Raw genomic sequence first — 26,882 nt, forward strand, 5'->3', positions numbered from 1 at the left:
CCCCCCCTCGCCGCTCACCTCCATAACGGCTTTTTGTGCGGTGCCCCCACTTTTGATGTAACCCAAGGAAGCTGTGCTAAGCAGACCAGCCCCCTGGGTGCAGAGTGGGAAACCAGGCCACGAATATCTTCTCGGCTCTCTTGCTGCTTGGTTTTCAAGATCAGGCCTGCTTAACTTCACCTTCGCTGTTCTGCAAAACCTGTCTTTTGAGATCTTCGACCCTTTTTGGATGAAGCCTTGGGGGAATAAGCTACCTAGCTGTGCTTCATAATAGAGTCCTGGGCCTATTGTGTTTTTGTTCTTTTCTTTTCTTTTCTTTCTTTCTCTCTCTCTCTCTTTGTTTCCCTCCATTTCTTTTCTTTCTCCCTCCCTTCTTTCTTTTCTCCTCCTCCTCCTTCTTTCTTTTCTTTTCTCCCCTCCCTCCTCTCTCTCCCTCCTTCTTTTCTCCTCCTCCTTCTTTTTTTCCTCCTCCCCTCCTCCTCCTTCCTTCCTTCCTCCTTCCTTCCTTCCCTCCTTCCTTCCTTCCTTCCTTCCTTCCTTCCTTCCTTCCTTCCTTCCTTCCTTCCTTCCTTCCTTCCTTCCTTCCTTCCTTCGGAATATTTTACCTTTTAGTTTTTCTAAAAACAACCCAGACATATAGGTTCAGATCTACACTCCAGAGAAAAATGTGCTTTATTTGAAAAGTCAGTACCAGGGAATAGTGCTTGCCATTTCATACAGTAAGCCAGTCTAAAAATTGCACCTACCTTTCTTTCCTGAGGATCTTGTCCTAAAGCTGCCTAAAACCTAGCTGTTTTACAATAAAGTAGATCTATTGGAAAAGAACTAGAGCAGAGTCCCTCCTCCCCCTCCCCCCTGCCCTTCCCAACTACACCTACAAGAGTGGATACCCCTCCTCGGGTGACTCAGGAGGGTGGGAGAAGCCCCACCCCACTCAGAAGTTCGTTGTCCATATTTGTGGCGGGATTTGGACTGCGCAGAGACTGTGGGGTGGGGGTTGCGGAGGCAAGCAAACACTCTTTGCACCCAAGAGAAAGACTTGGGCACGTGGAGGCAGAGGCGAGTTCGGTTGCTTCTTGGGAAGTCTCAACATAGCTCCTCCTCGCCGCAGGCAAAACTCTGAAAGAGGCACCCCTGGCATGCAACAGTCTGGCAACAAGAGTCTGTGGTGCAGTAATCAGTGCGGATTCTGGATCCGAGCCTTCTCCTTGTTCCTCAGCCAGGATTTTGGAGCTCTATTCCTACTTGGCCTAAAGAGTTATCTTGGCAGGGGAAGGAACAAGAGGCGTGTTCCTGGAAGAACAGCTCCTGCCAGCCAACCAACCAACCAACCGGGGCTCAGGATGCAGAGCGAGGGGCCTTCATCTCAGCCCGAACTGGTCAGAGAATGGGATGGCAGCCCCTCCCCAAGCTTCACGTCTTCTTCCCGACCACTGTCCAAAGTCTCCGCCCCTTCAAAACAGCCGGAATCACGAGGAATGTCTTCTTTGATCTCTCCGGGAAATAGTTGACCCTCCAAGGCGCCTCCTTCCTCTTCAGCCTCGCTGCTTGCTGTGGGAGAAGAGAAAAGCCAGCTATTAAAAAAAAAGAAGAGCGGGGACAGTTCCAAAAGTGGCAACCCTGGAAAGGGAAGAAGGATGGCCTGGCCATTTGTTCCTGGGTCGTTGTGGGCGCTCCATCACTGGAAGTTTCTTTTAAAGAAATGTTGTGACCCAGGCCCAAGTCGGGGGGAAACTGAGTAGGAAATTCAGTCAGTGAAAAAACAAACTTTATTCGAACAGCTGAGAATTGCTTCATTCCCAGCATAGTTCAACTAAATTAAAACAAATTCCTCCCAACACAAATTCCTCAGTCCTATCACAAACCTTGGTCCAATCAGGCAAACTTGCCAAAGGCCTTTCTTGGCAAAAGTTCAGAAGTCACAAAAATAAATGCAAGGCGTAGACAAAGCAGAAGACGAAGCTACCAACATTGTTTTCCGGCAAAGCCCAAATGCCGTTGCTGGTCTGTTTTAAGCCTTATGGGAGGGGCCAATCATCTCTTGGACCTACTCCCGAGTTGTCCTCTCTGCTTCAGCTGCTCTTGCCTTCTGGCAGCTCTTCTCATGCGTGCATTAGGAACAGGCTCCTCTTGTTCCTCTACCTCACTACTATCAGGCTCTGGAGTCCGTACCTCACTCCCCAATGGCCTTGGCCTCACCTCAGCCTCATTGCTGTCCGACTCCATTGCCAGCTCCGCAGGCTGCTGGCGGACCACAAGAAGAAGAGACTGGATGATCCCTTGTCTGAAATGGCATAGGATCTCCTGCTTGAGCAGGGGTCTGGACTAGAAGACCTCCGAGGTCCCTTCCAGCTCTATTCTGATTGATTAATTGATTGGGTGAGAAACAGAAGTTTCTGTAACCTGGCTTGTGAAGAGCAGGAGCCTCTCGGTAAATGTTGGGACCGCCAAACAAGGCTTCCCACTATGGAGCCATGTTCACATGTCATGAGTTAAAGGTAAAGGTTCCCCTCGCACATATGTGCTAGTCATTCCTGACTCTAGGGGGCGCTGCTCATCTCCGTTTCAAAGCTGAAGAGCCAGCGCTGTCCAAAGACATCTCTGTGGTCATGTAGCTGGCATGACTAAACGCCAAAGGCGTTTACCTTCCCACCAAAGGCGGTCCCTATTTTTCTACTTGCATTTTTTTACGTGCTTTCAAACTGTTAGGTTGGCTGAAGCTGGGACAAGTCACGGGAGCTCACCCTGTTACGTGGCACTCGGGATTTGAACCACTGAAGTGCCGACCTAAGCACAGCATCTTAGCCACTGAGCCCCCATGTCCCTTAGATCACATGTCATAGGAAACTACTATTTCAAGATTTGTGATAGTCTATCCCAGGGGTGTCAAAACTCAAGGCCTGGGGGCTGGATCTGGCCTGCGGGATGCTTAGATGTGGCCCATGGGCTCACCCTGAAAACAGTGAAGGACCAGTCCGTGGTGCCTCTGCCAGCAAAAAGGGAGCTCGGGAGGGCTGCGCGCAGACCTCCCGGCTCTGTTTCGGACTGTAACAGCCTCCTGCAACCCTCTGCCAGTGAAAATGAAGCTTGGAAAAGCTGCATGGCAGAAGGTTGCAGGAGGCTGTCGTGGCCCAAAACAGCCTGGGACAGCCGCAGGCGGCCTTCTCAAGCTCCATTTTCACTGACAGAGGCCTGCAGGAGGCCGTCACAGCCAAAAATGGAGCCTCGATGAGTGACATCAAGCTGGCCAGGCCCACCCTGGTCACGTCCACCTCCCTGCCTCCCGAGGTCAAACACAACCCTGATACGATTCTCAATGACACCTCTGGCAGTAGTGGGTTTCACATACCTTCGCTACCAATTCGGAACTTGAGTGCACAGTCACGCACGGTGCTTCTGCGCATGCGTGATGACATCCGGGTGGATGGGTGGAGCTTCCTGCCACCACCAGTTCATTCGAACCAGGGTGAACCAGTAGAAACTCACCACTGACCCCAGGTCTATCTCATTGTGGTCTAGTCCAATTTATCAATTCGGTTTTGTGTCACAGTTGGTGTTGTGTCTGCGCCCCCCGAGCCGGGCCCCCTGCCAGAAAGTGACTTGGAAAGTGAGGGGGAAGAGCCATCAGGACTTACCTCGTGAGCACCGGCTTCCCTGGCTCAGCTCCAGGAGCCAGAGGCAGGCCAGGTGGAGGAGATAACGAGGCCTCCGTCCCCTGACTCTTCCCCTCCCCAGGCCACACCTCCAGACCTGGCTGATGGCAATCAGGCCTGGCTGGACCCTAGGTTTTGTAGGCAGGAGAGGCGGGAACAACAGAAGCAGGGGTGGGGCAGGCCTAGGAAGTGCTGGGAGCTACACCCCACAGGATATAAAACCAGCGAGGACTGCTATGCCTCTTCATAGCAGGCAAATCAACTGTTTAACTAGAGCTGAAGTACTGTTTGTTCCTGGGTGACTCATCGGCATCAAGGGAGATAACAAAGTCATTTGGCATATGCTCGCTAGTTTGCTGCCAGAGCTGATAGTGCCGGCTAATTAAGCCATCGCTTGGACGGAGGCGAGGGGGGACAGAACAGTTGGTCTTTAATACCAAATGTGGTAGGATTTCAAGGTGGGATTTTCTGCACCCAGATCTGGCCTCGCTTCAGGAAAAGAGCCTGACAATGGAGGAAGGAAGAAAGCAAGCTGTTGGGGAGTTGGGAGGGGGGCCCAAGAAGGGCACTTACTGTCATAATCCAGCAGTAGATCGGCTGCTGTAAGCAGCTTGGTGCGATGCTGTGGGTCAGTGATGTTCAATTCATTCAGGTGGTTCTCCTGCAGCTCCTTGAAGTCCTCCACGGTCTGGTAACCATTTAGTAACAGTGTAGAGGTGTGCTCCTGAATGTGGGGGGGTGGGGAAGAGAGACAGTCCTGTTATAATACTTGGGATAGCTTACCCGAGGGGGTGGGTGAGAGGGATTTGTTTTCATTTCTGGCCCTGTAATAGCAACAGCGCTTCGACTTGCTGTATATCCCACTTCACAGTGCTTTGCAGCCCTCTCTAAGCAATTTAGAGCAGGGGGTCTCCAACCTTGGCAACTTTAAGCCTGGCGGACTTCAACTCCCAGAATTCCCCAGCCAGCTTTGAATTCTGGGAGTTGGAAGTCCGTCAGGCTTAAACATTGCCAAGGTTGGAGACCCCTGTTTTAGAGAGTCAGCCTACTGCCCCCAATGATCTGGGTCCTCATTTGATGGACCTCGGGAAGGATGGGAGGCTGAGGCGGTCATGGTTGAACTCCTGGCTACGAGCAGACTCCGTCGGCAATACTGCAATCTAACCACTGCATCACCAGGAAGGAGAATGAGAAAGGGAATAAGAGAGAGGTGGGAATAGCAATAGCACTTAGACTTGTATACTGGTCCCTAGTGCTTTGCAGCATTCACTAAGCGGTTTACAGAGTCAGCATCTTGCCCCCAACAATCTGGTTCTTCATTTTACTGACCTCAGAAGGATGGAAGGCTGAGCTGGTCAGGGTTGAACTCATTGCTTTGGGCAGAGTCAGCCTGCAATACTGCAATCTAACTGCTGCGCCACCAGGAAGGAGAATGTGAATAAGGAAGGGAGAGAGGAAGGAATAGCAATAGCACTTAGACTTATATACTACTCCCTAGTGCTTTGCAGCCCACTCTAAGCGGTTTATAGAGTCAGCATCTTGTCCCCAACAATCTGGGTCCTTATTTGACCGACGACAGAAGGCTGAGTCAACCTTGAACCGGTCATGGATTGAGGGACTCGAACTCCTGGTAACGTGAGCTGAGTTAGCCAGCGATGTTGCATTTTAACCACTAGGCCACCACTGTTCTTGGAGAATGAAGAAGTGACTTGACTCTTGCGTAGAGGATTTAGAACTGGGTCTGGTCCTCCAGAGATTGCTAACGGCAATTCTCATTGCTTGGGAGTTTAGTTTCCAATCCCAATTCACACCATCAAGGAGATCACCTGTTTTTGTTTCATACAATGACACGTAGAATCCTGCTATGAGGAATGGCATATTGGGAGGGGAGGGGCCTGGATTTGGTCACCAAGTAATATTTGGAGCCGTGGTGCGAGGGTAAAGAATGTCTTGGGACCTTTGTACAGCATCTCGAGGAGAAAGACTTCCAAAGAGTTAACTCCTATAGTAGATCAATGTATGAAGGGAAGGGAAGAGCAAATCAGATTCAATTCTGATTGAGGAAGGGATTCAACAGCTCAAGCTATCAGCTCAATAATATGAATTGTGCATCCTTGACGGTCAGTGGTGGGATTCAATTTTTTTTTACTACCGGTTCTGTGGGCATGGCATGGCATGGCATGGCTTGGTGGGTGTGGCAGGAGAAGGATACTGTAAAATCTCCATTCCCTCCCCACTCCAGGGGAAGGATACTGCAAAATCCCCATTTCTTCCCGCTCAGCTGTGACTCGGGAGGCAGAGAATAGATGGGGGCAGAGCCAGTCAGAGGTGGTATTTACCGGTTCTCCAAACTACTAAAAATTTCCGCTACCGGTTCTCCAGAACTGGTCAGAACCTCCTGAATACCACCTCTGACTACGGTAGGTGAGACCTGAGCAAACCTTTTGGCACAAGGTGCCTGCCCAGGTGTGGTCTCGTGGAACAAAGTGCACAGGAGCTATTTGCTCTGTGTGTGTTGCTTTATTTTTGTGCTGAGTACAAGAACTAGCAGTCTCCATCGCAGCTATGATGGAGCTGTTTTCAATGTTTTTGGGAGAAGAAATGACATTTAATGTATTTGTTATGTGACTGTAGCTGTTTGCTAGCCAACTCTAGCAGTTGAGACAGGGATATAAGGTACTGTAACTGTTTTCAGAATAGAATAGAATAGAATAGAATAGAATAGAATAGGAAGGGACCTTGGAGCATAGCACGGCATAGCATGGCATGGCATGGCATAGCATAGCATAGCATAGCATAGCATAGCATAGCATAGCATAGCATAGAACATGCTACCTGTTGGAAGGGACCTTGGAGGTCTTCTAGTCCAACCTCCTGCTTAGGCAGGAAACCCTACATCACTTCAGACAAATGGTTATCCAATCTCTTCTTAAAAACTTCCAGTGTTGGAGCATTCACAACTTCTGCAGGCAAGTTGTCCCACTGATGAATTGTTCCAACTGTCAGGAAATTTCTCCTTAGTTCTAGGTTGCTTCTCTCCTTGATTAGTTTCCAACCCTTGCTGCTGCTGCTTTTTTTTTACATTTTAAATACTTTTTATTTTTTTAAAAAACAAGAAGACATAACAAACACTAACATAAAACATATACTCCTTTACATCAGCTTTGCATCGGTAATCTTCTATTAATCAATTAATCAATCAATCCACCCATTGCTTCTTGTCCTGTCCTCAGGTGCTTTGGAGAACAGCTTGACTCCCTCTTCTTTGTGGGCAGCCCCTGAGATATTGGAACACTGCTATCATGTCTCCCCTAGTCCTTCTTTTCATGAAACTAGACATACCCAATTCCTGCAACCGTTCTTCAATGTTTTAGCCTCTAAATGTTTGAAGTGGCCGTTTTTCCGGTTACGTTTAGAACTTTTACATTTCTAGTTCTGTATCAGACGAAAGGAGAGGGAGCAAGTTGCTTCTTAAATACTGTAACTAAAAAAAAATTGGCTGCAGCAAAACCATGAGTCTAACTGAATGCTAAATGCTACCACATTTGTTATGTGCATTAGAAATAGATTCTGACAATCCAAGACAGTTTTTAAAAAAACCCACACAATTGTGGTTTAATCAACCTCAAATGCAGATTAGGCTTTATTTATCTTTTAAGATGCAAAGCCTAATATTTTCAGGAAGAGGATTTGAAAAAAAAACCCAAACGCAAGTCAAGCACCTGTATTTTTAGTGAGTAGGTATATCTAAAGAAATAGTTTTTCCTCTTTTATGAAATATTTACTCCGCTGCTAATTGCAGTAGCTAGAAATGGGTATCAATATATTGTTCTCCTGTTTTCTGCCACGTCTCAAAATGAAATTTAGGCTGGCACCCCTTTTCCTACTCTGTGGGGAGCTCGAAACATGGATGAGGTCCAAATCCCTGCCCCACAGCCTCTCCTTCAGTTCCCTTTTAATATGACAAGAAATGTTCAGCGAATGGACCAATGCCATTTCCTGTTTATAAAGTATTGTTCTGGCCAGGCCCGCCATCAGGGTGTTGAAGGTGATGAGTAACACTTTTCTGATGCATATGAGGCAGGAGAATTGCTGGAAACTTCCTCACACAGGTCAAACCCAGGGCCCATTTAGTTCTGCTGAGCGTATGTGTTGGCCTTGACTACCCTCATCCTCAGCAGCTGGCCAAGGATGGCCATCAAGCTATACTTGCTTGTTGAGAATGACCACGCACCCTGACTTCTCAACAGGATCTTCCATCGTTTCACCGAGAAATGTCAAGAATTAGAGCCACCTTCTGAATCATATAGTATAAAGGTAAAGGTAAAAGTTCCCCTGCATATGTGTGCTAGTCGTTCCCGGCTCTAGGGGGTGGTGCTCATCTCCGTTTCTAAGCCGAAGAGCCAGCACTGTCCAAAGACGTCTCCATGGTCATGTGACCGGCATGACTCAACGCCAAAGGTGGACGGAACACGTTTTACCTTCCCACCAAAGGTGGTCCCTATTTTTCTACTTGCATTTTTTAACCTGCTTTCGAACTGCTAGGCTGGCAGAAGCTGGGACAAGGAACGGGAGCTCACCCCTATTACGCGGCGCTAGGGATTCGAACCGCTGAACTGCCGAACCTTCTGATCAACAAGCTCAGCACCTTTGCCACTGAGCCATTGCGTCCTAGTTAGAACATTAATTAGTGTTCTTTGGACTTGCTTCCACAAGTTGTGGGTGTTCCAACACTGGAGAGATTGGACAACCATTTATCTGATATGGTATAGGGTTTCCTGCTTGAGGAGGAGGTTGGAGTAGAAGACCTCCAACGTCCATTCCAACTCTATTATTCGGTGGAGGCTTCCAACCTTGCATTTTCCCCACCACAACCACCCTGTGAAGTGGGTTGGGGCTGAGAAACAATCTTGGCCGAAGTCACCCAGCTTGGGTTTCCTTTCTAAGGAGGGGACTAGACATCCTACTGAGTCATTTCCCTTGCCTGTTAGTGCTTCATTGTCAGGGCAACATTCCCCACCTCAAGGTTCATCCGTTGCAACAGCTCCTGCAAGGTTTTGGGCTTTGGCCTTTTGCTCCTGTGCCGCGAACTGGTCTTCGTAGCCGAGACGGTCTCTTCAGGGATGATACTGACGTAGATAAATTTGAAGGAGCCCACTTTGTCGTTCAGAAGGCCAGTCCAGGTGCCGACAGGAGGTTTTGCAATGATGTGGATGATGTCCCCTTTCTGTGCCAAATGCCGTATCGTTAGCATCTTTCAACCAGATCCTAGTAGGTTTCTGGTTTATTTATTTATTTATTTATTTATTTATTTATTTATTTATTTATTTATTTATTTATTTATTTATTTATTTATTGTTCACATTTTTATACCGCCCTTCTCCGAAGACTCAGGGCGGTGTACAGCATAGATAAAACACAGATACAAAAAATTTAAAATACAATATAATTAAAAATCTAATTCCATAAGCTGAATATTTAAAATACGTGAATAAAATTATAGAATAAAATAACCCCATTAAAAACCCCATTAAAGACCCTTGACTAAAATTTATCATTAGGCCAGCCCTGCTTGATGAAAGAAGAAAGTCTTAAGCTCGCGCTTAAAGGTCCGAAGATCAGGGAGTAAGCGTAGTCCCATGGCTAGTTCATTCCACAGGGCAGGAGGCCCCACAGAGAACGCTCTTCCCCTGGGGGCCGCCAGCCGACATTGTTTGGCCGACGGCACCCTAAGGAGGCCCTCCCTGTGAGAGTGCACAGGTCGATGGGAGGCTACTGGTGGCAGCAGGCGGTCCCGTAAATATCCCGGTCCCATGCCATGGAGCGCTTTAAAGGTGATGACCAAAACCTTGAATCGCACCTGGAAGACCACCGGCAACCAATGCAGCCTGCGCAGGAGAGGTGTTACATGGGAGCTACGAGATGCTCCCTCTATCCCCCGCGCGGCCGCATTTTGCACCAGTTGGAGCCTCCTGGTGCTCTTCAAGGGGAGCCCCATGTAGAGAGCATTGCAGTAATCCAGGCAGGAAGTAACGAGGGCATGAGTGACTGTGCATAGAGAGTCCCAATCCAGGAAGAGGCGCAACTGGCGAATCAGGCGGACCTGATAAAAAGCTCCCCTGGCGACGGCTGTCAAATTATCTTCTAAAGACAGCCGTACATGGTTGTACAATCGAGCACAATCGTGGTTCACTCTGCATGTCACAATGGGCTAGGTTTGCACAACACGTTATGTCCTAAAGCTGTGGTTTACATGCTTGATTCACGCAGCGCAGGAAACCCAAATCAAAACATATGACGGGTTCGTATGACGCTTATTCCTAAGAACAACAAAAGCTGCACATTTCCAAAAGCAAACTGTGTTGCAATATCGACTTCTGGGGAACACCAATGAACATCGAAGAGAACTAATTTACTTTTCCGATAGTTATTTCTGTACTATGCATTGGATTAATAGATTCTGCACAGATTTTCTTAATAAAATCAGAATAATATTTTAGAACGCGGGTGTCCATCCTTGGCAACTTTAAGACCTCTGGACTTCAACTCTCGGAATTCCTCAGCCAGCCAGGAAGTGAAATTAAATCTCCCAAACGACCACCAAAAAGCTCTTATTAACCCAGTGATGAAATCCAATTTTTTTTAAAACTACTGGTTCTGTGGGCTTGGCCTGGTGGGCATGGTGTGGCTTGGTGGGCATGGCAGGGGAAGGATACTGCAAAATCTCCATTCCCACCCCGCTCCAGGGGAAGGATACTGCAAAATCTCCATTCCCACCTCACTCCTGGGGGAAGGATATTGCAAAATCTGCATTCCCACCTCACTCCTGGGGAAGGATATTGCAAAATCTCCATTCCCACCCCACTCTGGGGCCAGCCAGAGGTGGTATTTGCTGATTCTCCGAACTGCTCAAAATTTCTGCTACCGGTTCTCCAAACTGCTCAAAATTTCCACTACTGGTTCTCTGAACTGCTCAAAATTTCTGCTACCAGATCTCCAGAACCTGTCAGAACGTCCTGGATTTCACCTCTGTATTAACCCCAATATTCTAAGTGGTCTAGCACTGCTTCTTGAGTGGAGGGTCCTCTTCCTTGTCTGTGTATAATCTTTCCATGATTTTTCTCTTCCTGCTTTTCTTCTTCTTGCCATGGAAAATCAATTTGGGAAGAAGCAATACCTGCCCTGTCTTTTTCACTTATGGCATTGGGAGCACTCTTGGAAAGCTCCCTAGAGCAGGAGTCGGCAACCTTAAACACTCAAAGAGCCACAAAGTTCCTAACTGGAAGCCCCCCATTCAATTCTGGAGCCGACCGGAAGTCCAGTTCCCCCATCATAGAGTCTCCTCCTAGCGTGGCATCCCTTTTCCTCTGCTGACCAGAAATCTGGTTCCCCCCCCACCATAGAGTCTCTTCCTAGCACGGCGTCCTTTTTCCTCTACCTGTCCTAACCGAAAATCCTATCAATTGTGGAGCCGACTGGCGACAGGGAGCCGCAGCAGAGGGATGAAAGAGCCACAGGTTGCTGACCCCTGCGCCTAGAGAAATGCAAAGCACTCACCTGAAGCTTCAGAGAGTCCTTGTCATAAGGGCTGGGAATAAAATCTGTGTGAACCTTGGCTTTTCCACAGAAGGGTCCGTTGTATGGGGTAGAGATGGTCTCTTCCTTGCTGCAGAGGCTGCTCATGGTGGGGCTGAACAATTCCCTTTCTAGAAGGGGACAAGAGCCAGGAGAAAGAAATGTTAGCTGACTCTATGGCAGCTTGGAGACGGTAGTCCTCGACTTACAACGGTTCATTTAGGGACCTGTTCAAAGTTAACGATGTCACTGAAAAAAGTGACTTATCACCATTTTTCACACGTCATTGAAAAATGACCCCATGGTGACATGAACAAAATTCGGACAGTTGGCAACTGGCTCATATTTATGATGGTTGCTGGATCCAAGGATCATGTGATCCCCTTTTGTGACGGAGCAAAGTCAATGGGGAAACCAGATTCACTTAACAACCAGGTTACTAACTGCAGTGATTCGCTTAACAATTGCAAGAAAGGTGGTAAAATGGAGCAAAACTCACTTAACAAACATCTCGCAACGACGTAAATTTTGGGCTCCATTGTGGTCCTAAATCGAGGACTATCTGTACTGAGTTTCTCCATCCTACGAACCACCAGAATCATTGCTCTGCACTGTGTAGTTCTAGGTTTTGTTAAGTAATAGTTGCACTTCATTCTATATTGAGAAAGTATCTGCTGAGCAAAACTCCGCATTGGTGACAGGAAGGGCATCCGGCCAGTAAACACTCAGCTCCATTCAGTTGCCCAGACTCCGCCCCACAAGGGATTGTTAAATGTGGTTGTTAAAAGAAGGTGATGATTCTATGTTAGATGGACGGACCCTATCTCTGGAATATTATATCTGGTTCTGGACATGGTAAACCAGAATAAGTTTAGGAAAGGACTATCAGAGGCCAGAAGCTGAATCTCCTGAAGACAAGGAGAGAAGAGGGATGACTTAGTCTCGAGAAGGAGGGAGAAGCAGAAAGATCTTCACAGTTATTTGAAGACTGTCCAGACCAGGAGCCACCAACCTTTCGAATTTCAGGGACCACTAAATTTATAATTTTAAATCCCGTATTGGACCACTCATATGATCTGCCTAATGACCGCCTGGGTGGGCTTGGCAAGATGGTCATGTGACTGGGTGGGCATGGCCAATGCAATGTCACTCACATTGAGGGGCACCTTGCCAGCCTCTACTCGCTACTCATTGCCTGCCCGCTCGCCCGGGCTCTTTAGGGCCCCAACGGGAAGCAGTTGCTGGAGCTAAGCAGCCACCACGAGAAAGAGTTGGCAAAACCGCTGGCTCAGTTCAAATTGGATTGAGCAAGAAGAAGGCTCAACAAACATAGGCATTCCAAACAGAGGGAAGACCTGCGGGAGTGCAAGGACAGGTACCGGCGCCTGGCGGCTCAGTGGGCTGAGATGGTCAGCCAGTTCCAGGCTATGATGCAATCCCATTGGAACAAGGTCCTCCGACTCTTCACCACCAGCGGCCCTTCCCTCCAGCCTTCACCCAAAGCCCCACACCATAAGTTTAGTTCATGTTACGTAAGTGAAACTAAATGGCGCTATAGTGCGACTGCAAACAAAAGAGCCTCATCCCAGAATAGCTCGCGCATCTCCCCACCACCACCCAGCTGTAACAGACAAGCAGAGCTGGTAGCTGGCGCTCCCCCCCAAACCCAATCCACGATGCGTGACAGGCATGCGCAGACGATGATACACGGCGCATTACTGTGGAACCGGTGGGCGGTTAGAAAATTTTACTACTAACAGAGATACAAAAGTGGGCGGTAGGTATAAAAAGGTTGACTACCCCTGGACTAGACAATCTTCTGCTTCGAATTGGATTCCTGCATGAAGGAAGTGGTTGGATTCAGTTGCAACTGCTCCATTCTCCTCTACATCACGATGAGATTCTGCCTGGTTGGGAATGCAGTCCCCGGCACAGCCAGCCATTTTTTTAAGAAAAAAAAAGGCCACATCAAGTTAAGGAACTGGATGGGAGACCATCAGAAACTCCCTGGGTTATAGCAGAGACTCCGAAATGGCAAGAAACCAGAGGCAGACGGCCACTTCTCTTCTGTGGCCAAGAAAACTTCACCAGCGCAAGGCTGAGGAATCTTCAGAGCTGAGCTCAACTTGTAGGAATCTCTACCTGCCCTTACTCAGAAAATATTTGCTCACATTAAGTAAAGATGCTCAAGTGCCAGAGAAGCACAGAACTTCTGCTATAATGTTCAGTTGCTTCATGTGAAAAGGGAATGAGGCCTTGTTTGGAATAGACCCCATTTTGCGCTGGTGTAGTCTATCCCAAGCATTACCACTTCCATGCGCAGTAAACCTTAAATCGAGGTTACATTGAAGCTGTCTGTCATCTTCACCTCTATAACTGTCTGGTTTGGTTCTGCAACCCAACAAGACAGACACAGACTTCAGAGGATAGTTGGAACTGCAGAAAAAACAATGACTACCAACCTGCCTTCCATTGAGGACCTGTATACTGCACGAGTCAAAAAGAGGGCTGTGAAAATATTTACAGACCCCTCACATCCAGGACATAAACAGTTTCATCTCCTACCCTCAAAACGACGCTATAGAGCACTGCACACCAGAACAACTAGACACAAGAACAGTTTTTTCCCGAATGCCATCACTCTGCTAAACAAATAATTCTCTCAACACTGTCAAACTATTCACAAAGTCTGCACTACTATTACTATTAATCTTCTCATCGTTCCTATCACCCATCTCCTCCCACTTACGACTTTATGACTGGAACTTTGTTGCTTGTATCCTTACGATTTATATTGATTGTTTCCTGATTGCTTATTTGTAGCCTATGACTATCATTAAGTGTTAAATTTACCCTATGACTATCATTAAGTGTTGTACCTTGATGAAGGTACCTTTTTTTTTATGTACACTGAGAGCGTATGCACCAAGACAAATTCCTTGTGTCCAATCACACTTGGCCAATAAAAAATTCTATTCTATTCTATTCTATTCTATTCTATTCTATTCTATTCTATTCTATTCTATTCTATTCTATTCTAGTCTAGTCTAGTCTAGTCTAGTCTAGTCTAGTCTAGTCTATGACAGTAACACTGTTGCTGTATCCTTATGTTTTATATTGATTGTTTCCTAGTATGATTCAATTGCTTATTTGTACCTTATGACTATTATTAAGTGTTGGATCTTATTATTCTAGACGAATATATCTTCTCTTTTTATGTACACTGACAGCGTATTCACCAAAGACAAATTCCTTGTGTGTCCAATCACACTTGGGCAATAAAGAATTCTAATCTAATCTAAGATGGGTGAGCTGTTTACCGTTGGAGGCACTGGGGCTGTTAGTCTCCTGGGTTGCGACCGGAAAGACGGGAAGGTCTTCTTCAACAGGACTGTGGGCTGGAGATGCAGGAGTCTCGGATTCATCGTGTCCCTGCAAGACGAACGTGAAACCATGGAGAACTCTTTCATCCCAAGACAGAAACACAGTTGGCCATGGTTGCTGTGTTTGATCCTTGCTTCCTTTGAAGGCCTGCCTTCCACGAAGGCCAGGCATGCTTTTTGGGGAAAGAGGAAGAGCATGTTGCGCACACACAAGAGTGTTTAAAAAGAAGGAACTGCACAGGTCAACAGGTTGCTTTTCTGACCCAACAGAAGCAAGAAACAGACTCCTGGTCACGAAACCCCCCTCTTTATTTACCTCTTGTGAATTAATTGCATTCACCCACCGAAAAGTCCAGGCAAGAGTCCTTCAAAGAGTTAACTGCAGTGACAGACCTTATCAGTTCCTTGCGATAATTGATAATTGCAAGGCTGTGAGCTCCCAGCCGAAAGGCTGCAAATTAAGTTCTGGCAAGCAAGTCTCTGTGGCATGAAACACAATGAGCAAAATCTTCAGAAATACGAACTGTTGTCTTCTACGACAACCACTCCCCTTTCCTTCTATTTATTCCCCAGCCAGGGAGGAGCCATTCAGCGTCCACGTGTGCTTTGCTTCCTGAGTCAACTCCTTGTCCTCTGTTGTTCACTTCTCCTAACTGCTCTGCGCATACGTGCATCTGGAACAGGCCCCAGCTGTTCTTCCTCCTCACTCATCTCAGCCTCCAAAGGCAGCTGCCTCTCCGGTGGCTGGGAAATGTCAGACGGCCCTGGCTCTATCTCTGCATCTGATGCAGAGCATCCATCAGAGTCTTCCCCAGACTCCAGCACTGTTCCTCCCCAGCCTCCTCATTGTCTGAGTCTGCTGGCAGCTGGTGGTCCACAACAGTTGCTCTAAAAGGAGTTGTGGAGCAACTGCCTGGTTGAAGGTATCTTCCTGGGAGCTCCCCATTAATCATTTGCAGCAAGATACTTGATTCTCATCCTCTCTTCTACGGACTGCCCAAATATCATTGCCCAGCTGCACTTAAAGATTAAAAGATTGGGGATATGAGACAGAACCATGACACAAAACAAAAGGAACTGTCTCATCGGGTAGTGTTGTGGTCTTCCAGCAGCCTGTGGAGCTGGCAGCGGAGTTGGACAGCGATGAGGCTGAGTAAGAAGAGGCTGGGGAAGGCCCGGATGAGGGCTCTGCGTCAGAGGCAGAGATAGGGCCAGGGCCATCTGGGAGCAATGTGCGGACTCTGGAGCCTCCAGAGGCTGACAGTAGTGAGGCAGAGGAACAGGAGGAGCCTGTTCCTAGTGCACGCATGAGAAGAGCTGCCAGAAGTCAAGAGCAGCTAAAGCAAAGAGGAGTAGGGCCAGGAGATGATTGGCCCCTCCTATAGGGTTTAAAAGAACGGCAATGGCTCTTGGGCTCTTTGTCAGAAAACAATGGTGATAGACTTGCTCTGTATCTTGCTGTATTTATTTCTGCTCGGCGTCTTCTGCTTCTGAACATTTGCCAAAAAAAGCCTTTGGCAGTTTGCCTAATTAGACCAAGGTTGGTGATAAGACTGAAGAATTGTGTTATGAAGAATTTGTTTTGGACTACGCTGAGAATGAGTTTAATTCTCATCTGTCCTAATAAAGTCTGTTTGTTTTCGAACTGATTGCGTCTACTACTACCTACTTGGGCCTGGGTCACAACAGGTAGAAAGGAGATTTCATTTCATGTAACCACCTTTAAATCTATTTTAGGCTATTAAAAAAAAAGAGAGGCACATTTGTGCTGTGTATATAAGGTAGCAACAGAAGCCCGCATCCTCAGTTTGGTTACTTGCTGAAGAGCTCACAAGCAGAACCTGCAAGCCTTCACTGTTGCATGCTCTTTTTTTTTCTGCTTTCACAAAACTACACGGAGAAGGAAGTGTATATGTGTGTGTGTGAGACAGAGAGAGAGAGAGAGCATGCAAATAGGCTTAAAGGAAGAAGTTAAATGCTGGGCAACAGTGAGGCTTTTTGGAAGGAGGCATCCTATACAACTCTCTTGCTCAAACACACGCAAACCATATCTTATAATAATGTTCTCTATGGGTTTTATTTTATCAATGGCTAGATAAAAAAATAGGTTGAAGTTTGACAGAGATATTCATAATATAAGAATTGTTGAAATAAACAAAGTATAACGTAGTATCATTGGTTTGAATTAAGAAGGGGAAATGAATGATACAAACATAATTAATGTAAAATCTAGTACATTTTATATGAGGCTAGGGAAGAAGCATTTATAGTTAAACCAAAAATCAATTGATAAAATATTTGGACGTATATTAGACTGGTAAAATGCAAAATAAGATAAATTACATTTTATGAATATGGTGAAATTGCACAAAAGCTTTGTAACCAACCAACCGACACACTGTATTTTGATTGAAGATGTTTTTATGTATGTTTGTTTTAGAAAAATAAAAAAATTCTCTCAAAGAAAAACAAAACAACAGATGCAAACCCAGGGTGGAGTGGACACAGTCTCGCCTCTCACCTGATCTACCAATGCTTTAGCCACTGCCTTGCCCGTCTTCCGGTTCATGGTCCTGGAAATGGCGGCTCTCCATCTCTTGCCCAGCTTTGAGCGCCCTACATCATCCGGGCTAGCTGGTGGGTTGCCTTCAAGAACCTGCAGAGAGAACAGTAGACCTTGGCTTTCCAGGAAGGGAGAAGATGACTCCTCATTGGTATGGGCATGGATGACTTGAGTTCAAGAATGGACCTTCCTAGCTTGGGACACTGATTTTTGGGCTCCGTATCAGATGAAGTCTGCCTTTCAGAAAGCAAACAGTTTCTCTGACCAACCAGTAGACTACAACTAAAGGTAGTCCTGAATTTACCACTCGAGGAGTGCTCATTTGAACTTAAGATGAGCTTGGAAAAAGGGACTGATGACCAGTCTTGCCCTTCTCAGTGCAGTCATAGTGCAGATAAAAATTTGGATCCTTGGCAATGTTGTGTTTATCATAGGGGCAGCATCCTGGAGTCACGTGATCGTCATGGATGATCTTCCCAGTTGACTTCCAACAAGCAAAGTCAATGTGGGGAGAAAACTAGATTTATGAATTAATTGTGTGATTTGCTTAATGATTGGTGCCAAAAAAGGTCATAAAATTGACCACGGTTATCGCTTAGCAACGGGTGGAAGTTCCTAGTCTTGGTCGTAAGTGGAGAACTACCTGTAAGGCAGGGGTGTCAAACTCAATTTCATTGAGGGCCACATCAGGGCTGTGGTTGACTTTGGGGGGCTTCATGGACATGGCCAACTGGGTGGGTGTGGCCAACTTGACGCCATTCCCCAAACTGCTGGCATGTTTCGTCTTTGCACTGGGTAGACCGGGCCAAAGCTACGTTAGCCCAATGTTTCCGCATTGGGTAGACTAGGACGGTCCCGCGGGCTGGATCCGACCACATCGCAGACCACATCGGGCCTTGAATTTGACACCCCCGCTGTAGGGTTAGAGCGATGGAGAAAGGTAAAGATGCAGTTGGGAGGGATTTGGCTACTGATAATAGAAGGATGTGAGCCAGGATTGGTGTTGTGTCTTGCCCGCTCTCACCGCAGCCGGGATCTTCTTATCTGCTTCCGAACACTGAGGAATGTCCTAGCATGCCTCCCGGCCCCAGCCCTGGCTCCATGCCCAGACAGGCTGTGGAGGAGGGAGCATCTCCCGGCCCCAGCCCTGGCTCCATGCCCAGGCAAACGGAGCAACTAGACCCCTCCCCCTCCCCCACAGCATGTGAGCCTGAGGGAGGTCAATTACCAACAGCTGCCGATTGGAGTGACCCTCGCTTCAGGAGAATTGATAGGCGGAGGCAACAGAAGGAAGGGAAGGGCAGGCCTGGATAAGTGCTGAGTCATGGAGCCACACCCCATGGCCTATATAAAGGATCTGCTTTCTGGCAGTCTCTGAGTCAGGCAAAGTCTAAACATATCTTGCTGAAGTCACTTTCTGGTCTCCTGCCTGCCTGCCCTGAGGACTTTGCTAGGACTTTGGCAGAGCTGCAGAGGCACGCCTGATTCGGATTTCCCTGACCAGCGGAGGAGTGGGACACGACAATTGGTGGCAAAGGGGACAATGAGAAGCCAACTGAGCTGTCATTGAAAGGGCAGAAGAAGAGGAGCCCAAGCAGAGGTGGTATTTAGCCAGTTTGCACCGGTGTGGTGAACCGGTAGTGGCGATTGCAGGTGGGCCCATCCACCCACCTTGGCTCCAAGTCATGCTATTTAGGTATGTTTTCGAGGCCGGGCGCATGTCCAGATGCACAGAAGGGCAGGCGCATGCGCGGACAGCGTGCATGGGGTAAACCGGTGGGAAAGGTAGTGACACCCACCCCTGAGCCCAAGGTTTGGGGAATGGATGGGGCGTTACCTCTTCCTCTTCGAGGCTGAATGCCTTGTTGTTCGCCAGCGGGGAGCTGGGTTTGGATTTGGCGAAATCCTTGAAACTGCTGGACCGCTGCAGCGACAGCTGTGGGGGGGAAGGCATAGACGGTCAGGAACAGCAATGGATTGCAGAGCAGAGAAAGCCAACCTTGGGCCTTGGGAATCTTGCAGCCTTCTCCATGGTTATTTATTTTACTTTTATTTCATTTATGTAGCTGCCCATCTCACATCCGTGACTCTGGGCAGCTTACAGGACTCTCGGTGAGAAGGGCTAGCGGGTGGAGCTGCAAGCCAGAAGTGGATGGAGTTGCCAGGAGACCACTGTTCTTTCGCCTTCTCCATCCCTCGGTGCCTCTTACGCGGGAAGGCAAACCTGTGTGCACAGATGTGCCCCCCCCTCCTCCAGAAGAAGAGGCAGTCAATCAGCGAGAGCTGGATGATGCAGCAGGTTACATAAAAAAAATATGAAGTCCTGCTTCTCACCTCCGTTTCCTCTAAACCGGTTCCTGTAGCTGAAAATACACACATTTCGCTGCCTGTTTGCCTTCCCCCACCCCATCTGCTGATGGAACCTGTCACTTTTTCAGATTATAAAGTCCTTGAGACCAAGTTCTCCAAGTTCACCACTCCTCCGAATACAACAAAATCCCTTATGCCACCAGACTTGCAATCCTGGGTTTAGAAAATTTCGAACTCCGCCGCCTTCGACATGACCTGAGTTTAACTCATAGAATCATCTGCTACTAGGTCCTTCCTGTTGAAGACTACTTCAGCTTCAATTGCAACAATACACGAGCACACAATAGATTTAAGCTTAATGTGAACCTCTCCAATCTTGATTGCAGAAAATATGACTTCAGTAACAGAGTTGTTAATGCCTGGAATACACTACCTGACTCTGTGGTCTCTTCCCAAAATCTCCAAAGCTTTAACCAAAAACTATCTACTGTTGACCTCACCCTATTCCTAAGAGGTCTGTAAGGGGCGTGCATAAGAGCACCAACGTGCCTACCGTTCCTGTCCTAATGTTCCCTTTGATTGTATCCAATTTCATATAGTTATTACATACTCATATTCATATATATGCTTATATATTGTATAATTATTTAATGCTTATGCTTATATATACTGTGTGACAAAATAAATAAATAAAATAAAATAAAATAAACAAGTCCTGTTCTCTAATGTGCCTATCTGTCTGCCTGTCTGCTGATGGAGGGATGATGAGGGAAATTTTTGTAAATTTTTATAGGGTGTTATTGTATTTTAAATTTTTGGCCAATTGAATAAGCTTTTTAAGGGGTGTTCTTAATATTATATGTATTGTTTTTCTTTGTATTTTTATTCTGGCTGTGCACCGCCCTGAGTCCTTCAGGAGAAGGGTGGTATACAAATTAAAATATTATGATGATGATGATGATGATGATGATGATGATGATGATGATGATGATAATAATAATAATGAGGGTGATGTTTAAAGAAGAAAAGGTAAACCAGGGCTGGGCTGCTGGGGGTTCGTGGGGTTTCGGGAGAACCTCTAGCTAAGATTCTGTGCACTTCGGAAAACCCCCAAATCCCACTCCTGGCTGGTCCCACCCGCCCCTCCCCTCCCAGGAGTCCCCACGCGGCCCATTTTGGATGCAGTATTGTATTTTTCAGAGTATAAGATGCACCTTAGTTTTTGGGAAGGAAAATAAGAAAAGTTGATTGGCAGATGGATTGGCCTCCCGGAATACCCCCAATCAGCTGTTCCCAGAGGTGAATTTTAGCAACAGGTTCCTTGGTTGTGAGCTCTGTGCCTTGCTCTTTTTTTTTTTGGCCTTTTTTTTTTTTTTGGCCTCTGAAAATTCTGAAACTCTGTTTCAGAAAAAAAACTTTTTTTCCTGCCTCTGAAAGCCTCCGAAACAGCTTCAGAAAAAAAGCCTCTGAAGCTCTGTTTGGGAGCTTCTTTTCTGAAGTTCTGTTTGGAGGCTTTTTTCCTGAAGCTCTGTTTGGGGGCTTCTTTTCTGAAGCTCTGTTTGGGGGCTTCTTTTCTGAAGCTCTGTTTGGGGGCTTTTTTCCTGAAGCTCTGTTTGGGGGCTTCTTTTCTGAAGCTCTGCGTGGTTTGGTGGGGGGATATTGTGACTGGGTGGGCATGGCCAACTTTTTTTTTTACTTTTAAAAGCATTTTTTCTATGACCTCTTCGGCCAAAGACGTATAAAAATGCTTTTAAAAGGCTCTGATGATCCCAGCCGAGTTGTCTGATCATCAGAGGCTTTTGTTTTCTTTTAAAAGCATTTTTTTTGTCTTTAAAAGAAAAACAGTCTCTGACGATCAGGCAACTCAGCTGGGATCGTCAGAGGAGCTCTGACCTCTTTGGCTAAAGAGGTCGTAGAAAAAATGCTTTTAAAAGTAAAAAAAAATGGCCATGCCCAACTGTGGGCGTGGTTTGGTGGGGGGATATTGTGAGTGGGTGGGCGTGGCCAACTTTTTTTTTTACTTTTAAAAGCATTTTTTCTACAACCTCTTCAGCCAAAGAGGATGTAGAAAAAATGCTTTTAAAAGGCTCTGAGGAACCCAGGTGAGCCACACGATCATCAGAGGCTTTTTAAAAAACTTTTAAAAGCATTTTTTCGGCCGAAGAAAAAATACCTTTAAAAGTAAAAAAAACCCCTCTGATGATTGTGCGGCTCAGCTGGGCATAGAGGGGGGCAGGGATTTTTGCTACCAGTTCTCTGAACCACCCGCCGCCATCGCTACCGGATCGGGCGATCAGGTCCGAACCGGGAGCATTTCACCCCCGGTCAGCACTGTTCACTTCCGAATACTGAGTTGTCCGGATGCTTTTTCTAAGTTGATCTAGCTATGTTCTGACTGACTGCCCCTCCCCGCTTCCTCTGCAGCTCTTTCTCTTTCTCTCTCTTTTTTTTTGCAGAGTTGCTTAAAATCGACTCATAGATCAATACCGTGCAGAGGAAGTGGGTTAGCATCAGGTGACCGGCAACTACAGTTTCCAGAATCCAGACACCTGGGAGAGTAGAGAGGGTGAGGGTGGGTTGATTTCTGTTTTTTGTTTTTTTAAAAAAACAACAACAACGAGGGTCTGCAGAAACCCAGTTTGTATCGAGAGCAAATTTGGTGTCGTGGTCCAGGCACCAGGTTAGATACTGGTAAGGTGACCAATTGTCCTCCTTTAGGGAGGACAGTCCTTCTTTTGTAAGTTCTGTCCTCTCTCGAAAAGTGTCCTCCTACATGTCCTCCTTTTCGATATTTGAAGACTAATCTGTAAATCTCCGTATTCAATCGATGCCGAGCTGATCTGTTGTGTGGTGATGGGATGTATTTGTATTTGAGATGACAATTCGTCAAGCTTCGGTACAGTGCAGTGAGACGCGATTATGCGGAGCATGTGCTCTGCACAGGAGAATTGTTTTGAGAGAGTGCACCGCGCGCAAGTGGATTTTTTTCCCCTTCAATTTATTTGTGTCCTCCTTCTCATTGTAAAAAAGTTGGACACCTTAATACTGGGAGGCAGTGAGTTCTAGTCCTGGTTTGGGTACAAAGCCAGATAGGTGACCAGGGGCCGGTCCTTCTCTCTCAGCCTTCCGAAGGAGGCAAGGGCAAAGGACTTCGGAAATTTTGCCAAGAAATCTGAAGACTAATCCAGGCAGGGAGGAGAAGTAGGAGTAGGAGCAGAAGAACTTGTTCTGTTTATAGAAGCTTTTGCTAAATTAAAAACTTATCCAAAATAGAAGAAGGAGAAGGAGAAGGAGAAGGAGGAGAGGAGGAGGAGAGGAGGAGGAGGAGGAGAGGAGGAGGAGGAGAAGAAGAAGGGGAGAAGAAGAGAAAGAAGAGAAGGAAGAGGAAAGAAAAAGGTGGGGAGGAGAAGAAGAAGAGGAGGAGGAAAGAAGAAGAGGAGGAGGGGAGAAGAAGAGGAGAAGAGGAGAAGAAGAGAAAGAAGAAGAGGAGGAGAAGGAGAAGAAACACATGCACATGCATTGCATTGCACACTTTTGGGTGTTCCTGGAAAGGCATGGGCTGAGAACCCAGGAACCCAAATACATCCCTCGGTGCCTATGGGCCGAGTCCAGGATGCTGCGGTGAGAGAGGCTGCTACAGGATGCTGAGCTGCAGCCTTAGTTCCACATTCAGATACGCGCATGCAAATCTGAATGTTCTTGCAAGAACTAATGTTCTTAGCAAGAACTAAGCGAGAAACCAGCCTTTTTCCTTGGAAGAGCAGGAACCGCAGCCCGTTGACCCAAATATACCGCTAACCCTTAGCGGCAACCCCAACCACTGTTCTGGAGACACCTTACATTGTGGGGGGGACGGGACCTGTGATGTTTGCAAAGCTTGTCCCCCAAAGTATGGAGCTGCTAATTTCTGGGAAACCCAGGAGCTATTCCAAGACACCCCGACTGCAAGTTGTAGCTTGGTATGCACGCAGCAGACTGAGAGGGACACACCTTCCCCTGAAATTAACCTGTTGCCAAACTGATTTTGTGTTGGCATTAAGCTCATCTCTTCCAATGGTAGAACTGGGGTCCTAGAAAGAAGGGGAGGAAATGAAGGGAGGTGATAAAGGGAGACATTTTTTAAAAAAAAAGTAGGGTGGGGGAATTTTAAGGAAGAGCCAACCAAGAAGAAAACTGCTTTCTTTCAGTCCTTAATTCTTGTTTTTAACATGAAGGTGAATAGTTGCTTGCTAAGCTCATATGCAAGGGACGCGGTGGCTGAGGAATTCTGGGAGTTGAAGTCCCCAAGTCATAAAGTTGCCAAGGTTGGAGACCTCTGATCTAGAGAGCCCCCTTGGCTACCTTCACTTTAATCTCAAGGAAGGGAAAAGTCTCAGAGGACTTTTTCCAAACTGGGGAATGAGGGCAGCCAGGGAGACTGTAGAGAGATGGAATGTTGTGCTACAGAAACAACACAATGGTAAGTGACAAAATATGACCCAGAGAAATCTGGTGTTGGGGGGGTGGAATCTGAATTCCCAAGAATAAGTTAGAAAAGTAGAAGGAGAAAGGGAGGAAAGGAAAAGAAAGAAGAAAGGGAAGGGAAGGGAAGGAAAAGAAAGGAGGGGAGACAGGAAGGAAGGAAGGAAGAAAGGAAAGAAAGGGAAAGAAAGGGAAAGAAAGAAAGAAAGAAAGTAAAAGGAAGGAAGGAATAAAAGAAGGAAGGAAGAAAGAAAGAAGAAAAAGAAAGAAAGAAGAAAGAAAGAAAAAGAAATAAAGAAAGAAAAGAACTTGTGAAAAGTTAAAAAGTCAGATTTTGGTACAGCTCAGGTAAGGAATCCTTATGATCGGAGGAAGATCATTGTGTGTTCTAACAGTAGATTCTGGTAGATTACTGGAACAGTCTGATGTTAAACCCAACCTCACTACCCAGAGACTTATATGAGTGTCACTGTTATCACGAAACTTGTTCTGGCAGCAGAAAGCAGCACCGCCAAACCACATCCAAGGGCTGTTATTCAAAACGGTTCCCCAGTTACAATAGCCCCCCTTCTCCCTCTCCTTGCATGCCCCTTCTTCGTTAGCGTGAATCCACAACCCGCCTGGCTGCTCCTGCTGCAGGAGCTCTTGAAAATGCTTTGGGTGGTTGTGATGGCGTCCCCGATGGAGTAAACCTCTCTGCTCCATGTGGGGTAGATCAAGAATAGAAACAGACAAACGAACAAAGGAAATTAAAGAAAAGGAAGATACAAATTATGATGTAATCTGGGATAAATGGTTCAAATGGCTGGAGATTAGAAAAAGTGAACAAAGCTGAAAGGGGAGAAACAATAAGCGCAGGATGTTTGTAAGGTAGTGTATAAAATGTATAACTTTAATATTATGAGTAATAGGAACTATAGAGTAATAAGGGATAATGGGACAAGAAGGACATAAATATTATAAGGGGAAATGGGAGAAAAAAATGTAAATATTAGGAGATCACTGCTACAAAACAGTTGTAACAAGGGAATGTATGTTATGCGTTTTGTGTTTGTTATGTTGAGTTATAAATAAATAAATAAAGAATAGAAATAGAATAAGAAAGTTGAAAGGGACCTTAGAGGTCTTCTAGTCCAACCCCTTGCCTAGGCAGGAAACCCTACACCACTTCAGACAAATGGGTATCCAACATCTTCTTAAAAACTTGGAGCATTCACAATATCTGTAGGCAAGTCGTTCCACTGATGAATTGTTCTAACTGTCAGGAAATTTCTCCTTATTTCTAAGTTGCTTCTCTCCTTGATGAGTTTCCACCCATTGCTTCTTGTCCTGCCTTCAGGTGCTTTGGAGAACAGCTTGACTCCTTCTTCTTTGGGGCAGCCCCTGAGATATTGGAACACTGCTATCATGTCTCCCCTAGTCTTTCTTTTCATGAAACTAGACATACCCACTTCCTGCAACCGTTCTTCATATGTTTTATCCTCCAGTCCCCTAATCATCTTTGTTGCTCTTCTCTGCACTCTTTCTAGAGTCTTCACATCTTATTTAGAAGGGACACACGAGATTGATGACAGCATTCAAAACACCGAGCGGGAAACTGGTGTGGATGTCTCTAAGGATGTCTCCAACCTTAAACTGTCCACCGTTGACCTCACCTCATTCCTAAGAGGTCTGCAAGGGACGTGCATACATAAGAGCACCAGCGTTCCTTCCATCCCTGTCCTTTTTACTCTCACTCTTTTCATGTATTCAAATTACGTTTATGCTTTTACCTGTTATCTTATATATGCTTGACAAAGGAATAAAATAAAAATAATAACTAAAAGGGGTGAGGCAGGGCTCAGATTCCCTCGGTGGGCCTTTTGAGTCTTCATCTCCTAACTTGACCCAAAGTGTCTCTCTCCAATGTCCTACAGAGTCTACATTTGGAGGGTCTACAGCCGAGGTAAGGAATCTATGCTACCTTCTAGGCCAGGGGTCTCCAACCTTGGCAACTTTAAGACTTGTGGACTTCAACTCCCAGAGGTCCTCAGCCAGCTTTGCTGAAGTCCACAAGTCTTAAAGTTGCCAAGATTGGAGACCCCTGCTCTAGGCTTCTTCATTGCCTTGTTGCAGTCCATCTCAATGGATCAGCTGGGCAGTTGCCTTGCGAGGGCTTCAGACAGACCTTCCCCAACTCACCTTCCTCTTTTGGACCGGGTCTTTCTCGCTGGCGTTGGATGGCTTCCGACGCAGCATGGTGACACCTCTGAAGGTCTTTAATGCATGGATGGGTGATGCAGGAGGACCGCCAGAGAGAGAGAGAGAGCAGAGGAAAGCAAGAAGCCCAGAGGCCAGGAAACGGGCAGGAAATCAGTGCATCACATGGACCTCCTTTCCCAGCAGCTGGGCCTCTGCAAGAGACGAAAGCGAGACCCAGCCCTGCGCTTGCACATTTTAAACAGGAAGGAAGTGGCAACCTGACGTTCATGAGGACTGGCCTCGTCTGAAGCTACCAAAGATGACTTTGGGAGGGAGAAGTGTTTTGGGACACTTCTTTTCTTTTTAAGACTTGTGGATCTGAACTCCCAGAATTCCCCCAGCCAGCACTGAATGGCTGGGGAATTCTGGGAATTGAAATCCACAAAGCCTTTAAATCCAAGTAGCTTCTTTAGCTCTGACTGGAAGGTGGGGAATGGAAGGATTTATTTATTCCTCGCAGACAGCTGATCCTTTGCATCCTTTTACAGCAGCGGTTCTCAACCTATGGGTCGCAACCCCATTGGGGGTCGAATGACGATGTCTCCCTCTCAAGCCAGCTGCAATCACTCCCAATCGCTAGCCTAATCTGGCTTCAGGCGCAATAAATTTAATAGGGGAGGAGTCTCTGCTTTAATGCCTCCGTCCTCAAGGCAATCGCAAGCACTTCAGATCGCTAGCCAATACGGCTTCAGGCGC

The 26,882-nt window shown here is 46.6% G+C and overlaps 1 protein-coding gene across 1 annotated transcript; it reads right to left on the minus strand.

The window, feature by feature from the left end:
- Positions 1-587: 587 nt before the first annotated feature.
- Positions 588-26,318, minus strand: SASH3 (SAM and SH3 domain containing 3). Its single transcript, XM_058154691.1, has 8 exons — positions 26,127-26,318; positions 19,012-19,110; positions 17,133-17,267; positions 14,549-14,660; positions 11,211-11,359; positions 8,674-8,880; positions 4,227-4,377; positions 588-1,551 (listed from the first exon to the last, which is right to left on the minus strand). The coding sequence occupies exons 1-8, from the start codon at positions 26,181-26,183 to the stop codon at positions 1,367-1,369; spliced, it is 1,095 nt and encodes a 364-aa protein (XP_058010674.1). The 5' UTR covers positions 26,184-26,318; the 3' UTR covers positions 588-1,366.
- Positions 26,319-26,882: the final 564 nt, after the last annotated feature.

This window comes from Ahaetulla prasina, chromosome 11, assembly GCF_028640845.1.
Source record: "Ahaetulla prasina isolate Xishuangbanna chromosome 11, ASM2864084v1, whole genome shotgun sequence".
NCBI classification, from domain to species: domain Eukaryota; kingdom Metazoa; phylum Chordata; class Lepidosauria; order Squamata; family Colubridae; genus Ahaetulla; species Ahaetulla prasina.

Bases quoted from the DNA above. Each gene is read 5' to 3' on its own strand.
- SASH3 (XM_058154691.1), bottom strand. From the start codon at position 26,183: ATGCTGCGTCGGAAGCCATCCAACGCCAGCGAGAAAGACCCGGTCCAA. The intron at 19,111-26,126 runs GTGAGTTGGGGA...TCCCCCCCACAG, and splicing joins ACCCGGTCCAAAAGAGGAAG to CTGTCGCTGCAGCGGTCCAG. The intron at 1,552-4,226 runs GTAAGTGCCCTT...CTTCTCCCACAG, and splicing joins TCTACTGCTGGATTATGACA to CAAGCAGCGAGGCTGAAGAG.